The following is a 13,354-nucleotide window of genomic DNA, read 5'->3' as shown; positions in this document are numbered from 1 at the left end:
ATCTGTACAGGAAATAAAAAAGTCTTACGATTAGCATAGGTACTGAACTACAATTTATATTCCCCAGAGAGCACACATACATTTGACGAGACATTTTTTGAGGAAAATACATGCTGATGTTAGATTAACATTAACTGAATGTTTACACAACATTTGTGATTCAAAATTTACGTATGTTTTTATGTAAATATGACACTTAAAACTGCACAATGCTGTCTAGATTAATAATTTAGCAGACATCTTGCAAACATATGTGTATCTACTTGTTCTGTACATTGCGTTTTTCTCTCTCTCTCTGCATTACGTTACATCTTAAAGCATCAACACGTTAGCTATGCTAGGCCCGAGGCCCATTCACACCAAGAACGATAACTATGTTAGCATCCACAACACACAATAATATTGTCTATTCAAAGTGTGCACTGCAGTAATTTCATCTGCCACTTTAAATGCTCACGCTGTTTAAAGTGGGGTGGATTCTGATAGGCTGTCAGTGTTTCATTCAGAAAGTGATTCCAATGATATCTTTCCTCTGTGCCGTTACAGTTGTGGACTTCCCTATTCTCATTGAGTTAGACGATTATTAAAACTTTATATTTATCGTTATAGTTACTATCCTTGATGTGAACGGCCCTTTAGTCTGGAAAAAAACAGGACAAAAAAAATTAAGCATGGCTTGCGAAGACCACAGCCAAGACAATAGTCTCAGGCCTGGGCTTTGTCTTCTAGTCTTAGTCCTGTTCATGAGCTCCAGCTGATCCTTTTTAAAGATTTGAAGGACAAAAGGAGCCCAGTTGAACTTTAGGATGAGAGGTGGGACCTTGGCATGCTCTCCATCACCCCAAAGACAAAAAAAACCCTCTCATCACCACGAGTGTCCCTCGACATTAGGTCTGCACCCTCCCTTTATTTAACATTCACCAAGACATACTCGCGCATGCACAAAAAAAGACTCCCAATGCAATGCAAACACGCCGAACACATCAATGGCAGAGCCGTGCTGTGTTTCAGACCGCAGCGTTGCGGCTGTTCATTTAGACGGGGTGTGAGGACAGGCCTTTGTGTGGTTAGACTGGTGTCCACACACACCAGCACACACTTGCCCTCTGCCCCAGTTGTGTGGCCTGTAATCTTGTAATTCTTGGCCTGTGGCCTGTAAAAGGTCAACTTTGAAACAAGATTACTATGTGTTCTACGGTCAGGGTTTCACCTGTGTGATGTCATAGTGTAATCTACACGTCTGCTAACTCACCATTTAGTAGACCAAAGCATAACCTCAGTCAGTGCAGTGAGGCTGCACCTCAGTCAGGAGAGATTGAAGTGAAAGAAAACAAGATGGTACAAAACTGTGAAACATTGCATGATAATCAACAAAGCCGCATTTGAAACGCTCTAATGCTTTATTTCCACATATTTTATTTACAAATATCGTGTGTGAATTGATTTTATTCATTATCCCTGCTGATTCATGATTACATAAATGCACTTTATTAGGCCTATATCTTTTCAAAATTGTGGCATGTTTTTTGTGGGCAGGTTATGTAGGCTTGTGATTACATCATCATTTAGCTCTCGAGTCGAGGGTATGTATGCGTGTGTGTGTGTGGATGTTCTGATTCAATGATGAAGCATCTGGGTGGGTGACAGACAGATGGAGTTATGAGTGAGTAAATGTATTTACCTTTTTACGCATATTCACACTGAATTGTACGATTAATATCATCCATGCCCTGCTGCCGGTCTGGAACTGACATCAGAACGGCAGTCACGATAGCAAACCCATCATCTGTCTCCCTCTCGCTCTCTCTCTCTCTCTTCTCTGTAGATGTAGCCAAGAGCCCAGACAGCAGTGTTTCACCCTACCCTGCGATTCCACTCTCAGCAAACATAACTAGAGGATTTGAATTGCATATTTTCTAGCCGTGTACTGTAATAGTATGTCTGTCTACTCATTTCAATGTCAAATTACACATTATAAAGTAGACTCCTTCTGTGTAGGGCACGCTTCAAAGAACGGCAGTTATAGAAGTCTGACTAACCAACCCAAATTATGGTGCATCTCAAACCAGTGCCACTGGGCCCAGACGAACGCTTCATTTAGAACGGGGTGAGGAAGGATGTTGCGTGTCTATTTCTTCCTTTCAGAGGCTATGTTTACAAGGCTTTACATGCCTGTAAAAAGTCCTTCAGAACTTGTACGGTATAAAATAAATAGAGCAAGCTAATTTCTATATTCAGAATATTTTATGCAATATACTTAAGTAACATGGGGTGTTTATGTAGGTCTACAAACACATCAACTGTACGTTACAATGTTTCCCTCAAGATATGGCATGCAGATTTATAGATAGCTGCTATAGGGGCAGTTTGACTCCAAAAATAACAAATTTTTTTCATAGTCATTCAGTTTGAGGAAGTGTCGCTGTCTCTCAATGTGTGTGTATGTCACGCTGCCTCTGTCAGACAGCCATCTGTCCGATGGGAGCTGTATGGAGGCATCTGATTGGTCGGTCTGCCTAAATAGAGAGGGGTTTGATGGGAAGGGTCATGTGTCGGACTGCTCTTAGACACACAAACACACACTGCCAGCTAAAGTGTGACTCACTCCATCACACAAAGACAAAAGAGCTCAGCTGACATTGCAGAAAATCCCCATGTACAAAAAAAACAAAAAAACATGTATTTTGCTCAGCGATCTTCAATCACAGTAGCAGTCTAAAGAACTGCTGTGAATTTCAGACAGAAATTTCACATAGGACGCATTATATGCCCTGAGAAAAGAACTGGCCAATCAGAATTGAGTATTCCAGAGAGCTTTGCAAAATACAGCTGGAAATCCCACACAAATTGTACAAAAATGTCATTTATGATCTTAAAAGAACAACATAAAACTACTCACTTAAGTAATTTGACATATTTCAAACCGAATACTCAACAGTAAATAACATGAATTGAATAAATAACTTGAATGCATCCATCTGCATTTGATTGGATTGTGAAAAGTAGACTTTGACATTATAGGTAAATATAAATTGTCTCCGCCCACACGGCCTTGGCTACATCAGAAGAAAACAAAAATTGTTTCAGAATCATGCACAATACAATAAAAATGTTACAGAAAATAAGTAAGGTCAAATTTTGATGTAATAAAAAAAAAAAATGTTTTCTTTTTTTACAAATGCAGAAAAGACAGAAATCTTACAATCTTTATGTTAAAGCACACAATGAGACTTGAGAGGCGATTCAGTTGCGTGATGAATTTTTCAAAGCCAAACTCGTCCAGTAATTTGTCATCATGTTTCTTCTATCCGTGCTTAACTGCCATTAATAATACATATCGGCGCCATGAATGAATGAATGAATACAAAAAAGTAGGAATGAATGAGGTTTTATTTGTTTAAAGAGCGCATGTCGCAGATATAAAGCCAGTCAGAACATTGGATCTAGTTCCTTTCTTTCATTCATTCTTTCCTAATTCGTTCATTCACTTGTACTTGTTATTCTGGTGTGACTAGGAGCCCATTCCGACAGTCTGCCTGAAATGAAACGTTCATGTCTTTCATTAAATCAAACATTTACCTCACACTTTATATATTAGCACATCCAGTCTCGCATTGACAATCACAGTAACCCAGGAAACCCCCGAAACGCATCTATTTTCCCACCCCTCCTCCCTGTTAATGCCAGACACAGAAAAAGCTCCCTCCTCCATCCCACACTCTTCTGTCTGCCAGCCCCCCCCCATCACATCTTTCTCCACCTCCCCCAGCCGTCCCTATCAGGCAGGTATATGAATGCTTTCCCAAAGGCCAGCCAATACAAACACACACACATTGACTGGGCTGACTGATGTGTGGGGGCTGGTGGAAGGAGTGTGAAAAGAGAGGATGCCCTGTGATGAACCTCTCTCTTTTATCTGTGTTTATCTCCATCTGACATTAATGAGATTTTAGCTACTGCATCCTGGGGGAGGGGGTGGACAGACTAGGAGGCTTAGCAACGTGTGTCTAAGAGGGTGTGATATAATGTCACAACAGAGCTTAAGCTATGACGAGGGGAAATTATGTAAGAGGGTATAATTTTCCAAAATGTCTTCTTTTCGATTGCAATATAACTGAAATCGCAACGTTTCTGAGTTCACTAAGAATCTCTGTAACCGTGTTGGAAGTAAGGGCATCAGGTTAGCTCTCTTGAGTTACAATGCTTTGAGCTCCAAAAGCTAGTGAGCTGCCTACTATGCAGCATACTTACTACATTAGAACTTCACTACTGACTTAAAATTATATATATAATATAGCACTTATTGTACTGATACTTAGTTTCAATATTAAAGGATTTATATTTATAATCAATATTTCTCTCACTCTTAATTTAGCCAAAATAAGGTATCTAAGGAGGCAGCATTATTATTTTAATGTGGGATTTATTACATATACACAGCATATTTAATTTGATGTGAATTAAAATGAGGCTGTTTGGCAGTAAAGAAGTTCAGTCTCTTCACTGTGTAGTACTATCATGAACATGGATATCAATTGTTCAAATGACAAAACATTGGAGATTTGCCTATATAAAACATTTCAAGTGGAAAACAATTAGGGATGCACCAATATGAAAATTTTGGCCGATAACCAATAATTCTTTATATTTGAAAGCCGATGACCAATATATTGGCCGATAAATCTAATTTTTGAGAGCCTGATAACAAAAACAAAAGTCTCACCATTAAAACCATGTCCCAAGCACACACTTACAATGTTCTCATCATAATTTTATGTAGCCTATATGGCCGACTTGTGCTGTGCATGTTGCACTTAACTGTATTTTCCTTTTTTTAAAGTTATTCCAATCATATTTAAAGCAATTCAAAACCATCATGGCGAACAGTGTGCATCTGAAGTGTCTCAGCTGAAGGAAATAATCCATTATTTATCAGCTTTAATACATTGGCTAAATTTTCTTATCGGGCCGATTACGATAACATTAAAAATGAACATATATCGGCCAATACAGATATGGTGGCCGATATATCGTGCATCCCTAAAAAAACGGTTGTGATATTGCATATTGAACAAACTGTATTTCCATCCCTCACAGCCTCGCTTTTGCTTGCATCAAATTAAATAGGGTACCTAGTGTGAAGGAAGTCTATTTCTCAAGTATATTTGATCTCTCAAGCATATTTTAAAGTCATTGACGGCAACAACAAAAAAAAAACAGAGAAAGACTTACTCCCTGCTGAGGTTGCTAAATAACGATGAACAGCAAAGCAGAATAAGTGCCATTTTGATTTGAAAACTCAGTTCAAGAGGTGAAAAACTGATCAAATTAGCAAGGATGTGGCTAATAAGCCAAGCATGAATGTTCACACATGAATTGAACTGTTAAGTGTAAAAAAAAAAACACTAATGAATTGACTTGCATTTGCATTAAAGAGCCACAAAAGCAATTAGGGTTTGAATTGTTCCAGGGAGATGTTCGTGTCTTATCTCTAAAACAAAGCCACATATTTTCTCTCTTTGCCCAGTTAATCACAGTTATGATCCATCAGTTCGGGCTTGTCAGTGACGGACTATTTGAAAAATCTTAATTAGCACCTAAAGGAGACTCGTTAGAACACTCAGCTGCTGCTCACTCCTGAAAAAAACCCTGTCGAATTTAATAACCACCCAGGACTACACATGAGGGATTTTTTTTTTAAACCAGAATCAGTGGGAACTAAGAATGAGCTTTGTTGTGAAAGCAAGAGATTACCGTGCTTTTTTCACAGAGTTTCATACTTTGTAAAACTGTTCGGGTTTCTCGTCTGGCACTCTTGCGCAACAATAAAAATGACCCTTGCGGATATCCAAACAAAAGCCTGTTCATATCAGTAACCGACTGAACCACACAGGGTCCGTTTCTCTGCCTCGCAGGTCTTTGACCTCACGAGTCCAAGTTCTGGAACATACTTAGGAAGACTTTGACCAGTGAGGTCTCAGAACAGCCGTTCGACTCGGTTCTCAGACGGATCCTCTGGTTTATATCGTCGGGGCAGCTGCAGGACTATCCGTAGCCTACCCGTGAAGCCCCTCGCATTCTGAAGGGGAGGCAGAGAAATGCGCAAATGCAGCTTTTCGCGATGCAGCCATTGATATGCATACCAGGGGCCAGCTGCTGCTGAGTAGAGTTGAGCCATCCGCTGTGTGTGTGTGTGTGTGTGTGCGCGCGCAGCTTAAGAGCGATATGCCTGGCGAATGAGACGGGACATACCTAATATCCCCTTAGGGAACTGGCTTCCTCTCCCAAAGCTCTTGCACCCTCTCAGTTCTCCACCAGATATCCCAGAATTCTCTGAGGCGCTGGGGTGGTGGTAGAGAGGGGTTTGGAAAGATGCCACTCTCTCTCTCTCTCTCTCCAAAATAAAAATCACAAGTCAGCCGAACCGAACGCGGAGGACGGAAGAGAGAAAATGAACACGCAAGGTATTCATCAAAAGCATTTTCAAGGGCGTGATTTGGAGAAAATTACGTAGCTTTGTTTCCAAAGAGCGAACAATTAAGCGAGAAAACTGCTTCAAAGGCTGAGAGCGGTTAAATGCTTTAATGACTAGATGATTAGAGAGGTTTACTGCCCACTTCCAGCACCTGGGGGGAATTAAAGATCGAGAGAAAGGAAAAAAACACTTGATTGTAGAGGAGACGAGAAGTCAGCAGGAGAAGGGTTCTGATACCGAGCAGGTGTGTGTGTGTGTGTGTGTGTGCGTGCGCCGGCAGACACGGAGCGAATGCGAATACGAGACTGAGAGGACACGCTTCATTCATGCCCATTCATACACACGTTTGCATAATCAGTCTCTCGCTGCACTTCGGGAGTGGCTGTCCTGGAATGCGGCTGTCGCAACTCTCCCTTCCCGTCACTGAGCTGTGGTTTTCCTGCACTGGCGGCAAGAACACGCCGTCTGCCAAAACTCTCGAAATAACCCCTGATAAAAACGCCTCCACATTTAACAGGAAACTCAGAGGGGGAAATCAAACGCATGACTACGTGGGAAATGCTCATGATATGGGCTTTCTTGTGCCTACTGCTCTGAAAAATGAAAATGCCAACTATTTCATCAAGTAGCCTATAGGCGAAATCTGATAATGTAAAATGTGCAGTGAAAAAACTTTATTATAACAGGGCTGTTATAAATATTCATTTAGTTTTCATCCGTTTTCACAAATTTGCATCTTTGTAGTTCACATTGGAGACAATAACAGTATTGTTTTTCAAAAGTTTGCGTTTTCAGGCCCCCAAACCGCAGTTGTCGTGTAAATGAACGGCTAAAACGCATGAACTTTTTTAGCGTGTCGTGTAAACGGCCCCTCAAGCTATTTTGTCCGTAATCCACCTAATCATTCATCGCCACTCCTGACAATTACGTCCAGACATTTTTATCAGTATAGAGTAATCATGATAGCTCATGAAGCCAACTCAACACCTGGACTTACACTTTGAACCTGTATACTACGGTTCAGCAAACTCAAACCTTGTTTACCAAGCTGCCAAACTCTTTTGAACCCTTTGAACAAGATCTCAGACAAGCGTAACACAATTTTCTTCACCACAGAGTATTAAAAGATGATGTGTTTGGACCTGAGACATGCAGCTTTACAGAACATAATGGCTAGGTACATTTTACGCTTAATTATTGACTGTGTGTCTGAGCGAGGGACACAGAACATCCTGTCTTTCTGTGTCTTCCGGCTGCTGACTGAAAGCACCAGACAGACATGCACTCACACTTATATATACACACACACATGTATATGTCGAGGGAGGTTGAGCAACTACACAGTCTGTGACCTTCCCTCAGCAAGCAGCAGAGAAAAAGGAAGTTCCTTCACCCCACCCAGAGACAGAGAGAGTGAGAGAGAGAGACTGCCAGACTACTTTTCACAGATGAGGAACAGTAAGATCTGTAAATAACTCAGCAGAAAACAAAATAGCTCTGTCACAATCGCACAGACAGCAACAGAAACACAGTATACAAACATACAGACTTTTACATCTACATTACTCGCATGTGGAATGCTTGTTACGCAAGGTTGCAAACACATAAATGAATATAAATGTGCACATATGACCGTTTTCAACATGAAATGAAGTGTTTCTTGAGCACCAAATCAGTATTTCTGACGGATCATGTGACACTGAAGACTGGAGTAATGATGCTGAAAATTGCCATCACAGAAATAAATTACATTTTAAAATATATTCAAATAGACCACGATTATTTTAAATCGTTTTTACTGTATTTTTGATCAAATAAAGACAGCCATGCCTAGCTTAAGAGACTTTTCAATCATCATTTGAAATCGAGCTTATAGCTCAAAGCATTTGCATCAAGCATGTTTCAAGCCTCAGTCTTATTCTACAAACATCTGAGTGGCAAATGAAATTGTGTGGAAGCCATTATGAAGCCATCAATATCAAATCGCAGACTCTTCCTGGCAAAGGAGTGACCAGGCGGTCGGGCATATGTAAAAATACACTGAATCTCCCTCTCTCTAGATGGATATAATGATATATTCCACTTCCGTTTCCAGACGGTTTGAGAGTGTTCCCTCTTGTGTGTGGTGAGAGGAAGGAAAGCTCTTGAGATGAATAAAAGCCTGCTGTGGGGGGTCTGATAATGTGATAATGCAGAGAGCTCCGGGACATTTTGGGCTCACTCGAGACCGAGGGAAACAGCTCGATGTTAACGAGGCAACGTCATTCACCGTAAGGGACAATTCAATCTGCAAACCACTTATGACACACATCGTCCGTGCAAAAAGAGACCGAAAACGGCAAATGTGTGTAAACACGCTGGAGAGCAGGCTTCAGTTTACATTCTCTCGCTCTATTCATACAGGGAAAGTAAGCTGGAGGTGGTGGAGGGCTGATCAGAGAGAGATGGGAGGGAGGAGATGTTGGTGAATGCACTTCTTTGTTGGTTCATACTCCGTTTCCACCACAATACTCCAATCCCTGCATCATCAGCTCCATTCAAGGGAAACAGTTCATGCAAATGACCAGGCCTGCCATTCATTGAGTGTTTGTGTGTGTGTATTGGAGGGGGGGCACATTACTAAAAAACTTTTCCTCTAATCCTCTACCTCACAAACAGGACCGTGTCTGCAGCAAGAGTCAACCATTAGAGCCCCAGGGTTAAGATGAGCCGTCACACATGCAAGTAATCCGAGACTGGAGACAACCCAAAGCAGATAAACATAAAACAATCAGCCCGAGACTGCTTTATCGCATTATTCCTTCCAAAAATACCCAGAAATGAACTTTACGATGCATACTTAAGCAGCAAACTTGGTTGGAGTGCAGCTCAGAAAGCATGTTTTTTTTTCCCTCAGCAGCCCCGTGATTAAACCCTCAATGGCCTGATCATTAAAAACACATCCACTGTCAAGTACCTGTGATAGCTAAACGGCCCATTTCAGAATTACCATAACATGACGCCATTGCCGTGGGACATGTGGAAGTCATGCTGAGCTCGAGAGAGACAGATGGAGGAACGAGATGATAAAAAACAAGCACTAGACAGAGAGAGAGAGAGAGAGAGAGAGAGAGATTAAGACTACAAGCGCCCTAGCCTTTAATGGCTCTAAATGATTGTTTGTTTACGCAGTCAGCACTGTATCTACAGTAAAGGTTAACAGGACAGAGGTTGTGACACTGAGGGTTAGTTACTGGTCAATTAAATTCAGCAAAGCCCAAAAAGCAACCAAGAAATGCTCTCTGTGAGAGATTGCATTTTTTGCATCGGTCTGCTCAAGTTAAATATTTCATGCCATTAAATTTAGGCCACTGCGACGGCCATTCTATCTTGACGTCCGCCCACAGATTCCACATCTCACCCCCCTCCCGGATATCAGGTTGTAACATTTGGACTGGGAAACCAATATCATGATAGTCTCTGGAGTCTGGAGACTGGGTCACCAAAGAACTGACACTCTTGGCTCCTTTCCAAGCACTCATCTAAGGAGGGAAGCTGACACTACTTGGAATATGCCAACGCAAAACTTAAGACATACAAATTTCACCCTAGTGGTGTGGCTTAGCGGTTAAAAAATCTAGTCTGCCAACTTTAAGATTGTTGCTTTGAATACCAGCAGAGGTGATCCATGAACATCGCCACAGTGCCCCATCACACTTAACCTCAGGTTGTGCCAAAGAGGAATGTCCCTATAAGAAGTGCACTGTACATCTGCCAAATAACTACTTACTGTTGAGGCTGAAGTTTGTGTCACCAAAGAACTGACACTATTGGCCTTTCCCCAAGCATTCATCTGAAGACGACCCATTCCAACAACATCTATTTTTTTTATATTTCTAATATTTATTTTTGAATTACTAACAAATAATCCAAAAGTGACAAAAAGTTTCAATTTCACTAATTACATCACTAGTTTCAATTGTTTTTACATGCAAGATGCAATGACTAGTCAGAATGACTGTTTTATAGTTCAATATAAGTTCAATATAATTGCAGGTAAGATTACAAATATTTATAGCAGCAACTTGGGATACAATAGTGTCTAATAAAGTAGTATGATCCAATTAGTTCTAGGAAAACCGTAACAGATTAGCCAGACTATTTCTAGTAAACCAGATTGAATATTAATACATATTAAATAGTTAAAACTGAAATAGGTGGAAAACATACTAGTTGGAAGTGAACAGTTGATGTCTGAAGCACTGAAACAAACATTTGGGTTACACTTTATTTTAAGGTGTCTTTGTTACACTGTAATTATACATTTAAATATTGAGTAATATTAAGTTCCTACATGTATAGGGTTAGGATTAGGGTTTGGTTTAGGGTTAGATGCATGTAATTATGCACAATTTATAGTTATTATTACTATAGTAACTACATGTAACAATGACACTGTGAAATAAAGTCTTACCAATATTTGCCTCTACCAAGATAATAAGTAGCAGCAAAGGAATAAGTAGTTTGCAATGAATTACTTGATACCTGGGACTAATTTAATAGACACCACTAGTCACTATCTACTGGAATAATTAAGTATCTAATGAAGTTATTCGTGAAATTGGAAAAGATGGTAGCCTCAATTGGCTTACAACTAGTCATTAAAAAACAAGCAGCAAAATAGGCACTAGTGAGTTTAAAAGGATGAAACGTCTTGTCATAGACGTCTGACACATGCAGTCCACTACAACAAAACTTAATCAGTTCTCCCTGCACTAGAGCAGGGGATGCAGCGCAAAATGCAACAAACTGGCTCACCCGTGATGCTTTCCGCTTGTATTTATTGGCGAAGTCAAATTTCTCCTTAATGTCATCCAGGAGCTGCTCCAGACGCGCTTTCTCCTCTTTCCCCGTGTAATCCGGGCTCAGGAGCACATACGCCCTCCAATTTGCCGAGTCAAAGCCCCAATGGCAAGTCCTGTTCTCCAGCGATTTGTGACTGTGCACCACGAATTTCTGGGTCGGGTACATGAGCCTGCAGTCCATGCATTGTATGCAGGGCGCGTTGGGATTCGTGTAGAGCTCCGGGACCAGAAGACCCTTACACTTCCCGAAGCACTCGTGATAGATCTTGAAGCTCTTTTCGGTGAGTTCCAGCTCGATGGAGCCGTAAAGCTCCTTCTTGGAGTGCGGCGGGTACGTGCCCCCGTAGATGAGCGCGTTACACAGGCGCTCCGAGTCCGTCTTGGTGATGAGCCCGCAGGACGGCGCGGAGAACGGCAGGATCCCCATCACCTTCAGGATCTCCAGCTGGTCGGCGGTACAACGCGAGCAGTAAATGTGCAGGTCGTCGCACACCGAGTTGATCTGCTGGAGCGAGAAATCCCGCAGCACTGTGTTGAGGATCTGCGGCAGGCACAGGCGCTTCTCGCCGCCCACCACGAAGCACGAGATGGTCTCGCTCTCCAGGACCGTCTCGCACCTCTCCGTGGAGCGGTCGGACGGGATGAAGAGCGGACCGGGCATCACCGGAGGAGGCTGCATAGGGGGGAGATGCAGCACGGGCTCCGGGACGTCTTTGCCATCCTTTTTGAAGAGCAGATCGTGTTGCCATCTGGCCGAGAAAGCGGCCGGTCCTCCGAGAGAGCTCATGGAGCTCAGGTGAAACTGTTTGAGAGTTTGTTGCAGTCCCGGGTGAGGCTGGAAACTCTGTCGCGTTATTGTTTCCATGTTTCGCGCACCTTGTTGTCGTTGAAACCGAGCGTCTGACGAGAAATACGACTCAAAGGTCCTGGTACCGCGTCTCTAAATCCAAGTCTGTGAAAACAAGCACAAGAAGGCCGATAGGGCTTCATGAAATCCCCACTCAGACGAAGGTTACCACCGGCGTGTCTTCCCCTGCAGCGGGCTCTCTCCTGTCCATATCAACAGACAGACGCGTACAGAAAACTCAAGTGTAACACAAGCAAAAGCGCGCAAGTTGTAGAAAAACTATCCCACGGGGGAGCCGAACTTGTCCCACGTCAAATTCAGGAGTCAAATACACAATCCACGAACTTTAAATCCGTATTTTCCCCTGCGAGTAGAGATCGCTGCAGCCGGACACGGCGCGTCGCCTCCGCTCCTCTGCCCCTGCAGTTCAGTGTGACTGAGTCAGTGAGCACAGCCTCTCTCTCTCTCTCTCTCTTTCTCTTTCTCTCTCTCTCTCCCTCTCTCTCTCTCCCTCTCTCAGTGTTTGTGTGTGTCTGGCTCAGTCATTGAATCCCAGCCAAGAATGTGACTGACTCCGCAGGCTGTGGCTCTTCCAAGAACCAGCCTTCACTCCCCACTGCTGTAGAGACAGTCACTGACTGTACATTTAATATCTATTTATAAGATAAATATTTATTATTATTACTATTTATATTTATAAATACTTAAACGTTTTTACTTTTTATTATTATTATCTTATTTTTGTTGATTTATTGCCTTATTTTTTATTTAGTTATTATAAATCTAATTCATTATATCCAATTAATTATACTGTTAATGATTAAATATTAGGCTATTTCTTAAATATATATGACAGCATCGTTTGTCACCATTTACAATATTGTCGAAGTGTAAACAGTACTTAAAATATTAAAATAGGCATATGAAAAATAAATAGGGTGAAATAAATAAAGAAAAATATGAAATGAAGGGAATAATAAAAGAAAGTGAATTTTTAAATATTCTAAATTAAATTAGCCTAGTGTGCCACATTTGTTCTATTGTTAGTGTACTTTTTACATTTTGCACTTTGTAGGCTACTTGAATAACATAATGCAAATGTAGGCCTATATGTTTTTCCATAAACATTAAATTGAAAAGTAAGATTCATCATTATGGTAGCCTATGTGAGCATCTTTTTTTCCATCA

At 41.4% G+C, this 13,354-nt stretch overlaps 1 protein-coding gene across 1 annotated transcript in view; it reads right to left on the bottom strand.

The window, feature by feature from the left end:
• The window catches only part of skia (v-ski avian sarcoma viral oncogene homolog a), a 63,327-nt gene extending 50,681 nt beyond the window's left edge, over positions 1–12,646 (bottom strand). The window contains exon 1 of the mRNA XM_084138582.1: positions 11,273–12,646. Coding sequence (XP_083994708.1) covers positions 11,273–12,184 — 912 coding nt within the window. The 5' untranslated portion in view covers positions 12,185–12,646. The remainder of the gene's footprint in view (positions 1–11,272) is intronic.
• Positions 12,647–13,354: the final 708 nt, after the last annotated feature.

The sequence above is a fragment of the Abramis brama genome, assembly GCF_963993115.1.
Source record: "Abramis brama genome assembly, chromosome: 16".
Classification (NCBI taxonomy): Eukaryota; Metazoa; Chordata; class Actinopteri; order Cypriniformes; family Leuciscidae; genus Abramis; species Abramis brama.
This window is presented reverse-complemented; position numbering and strand designations above follow the sequence as displayed.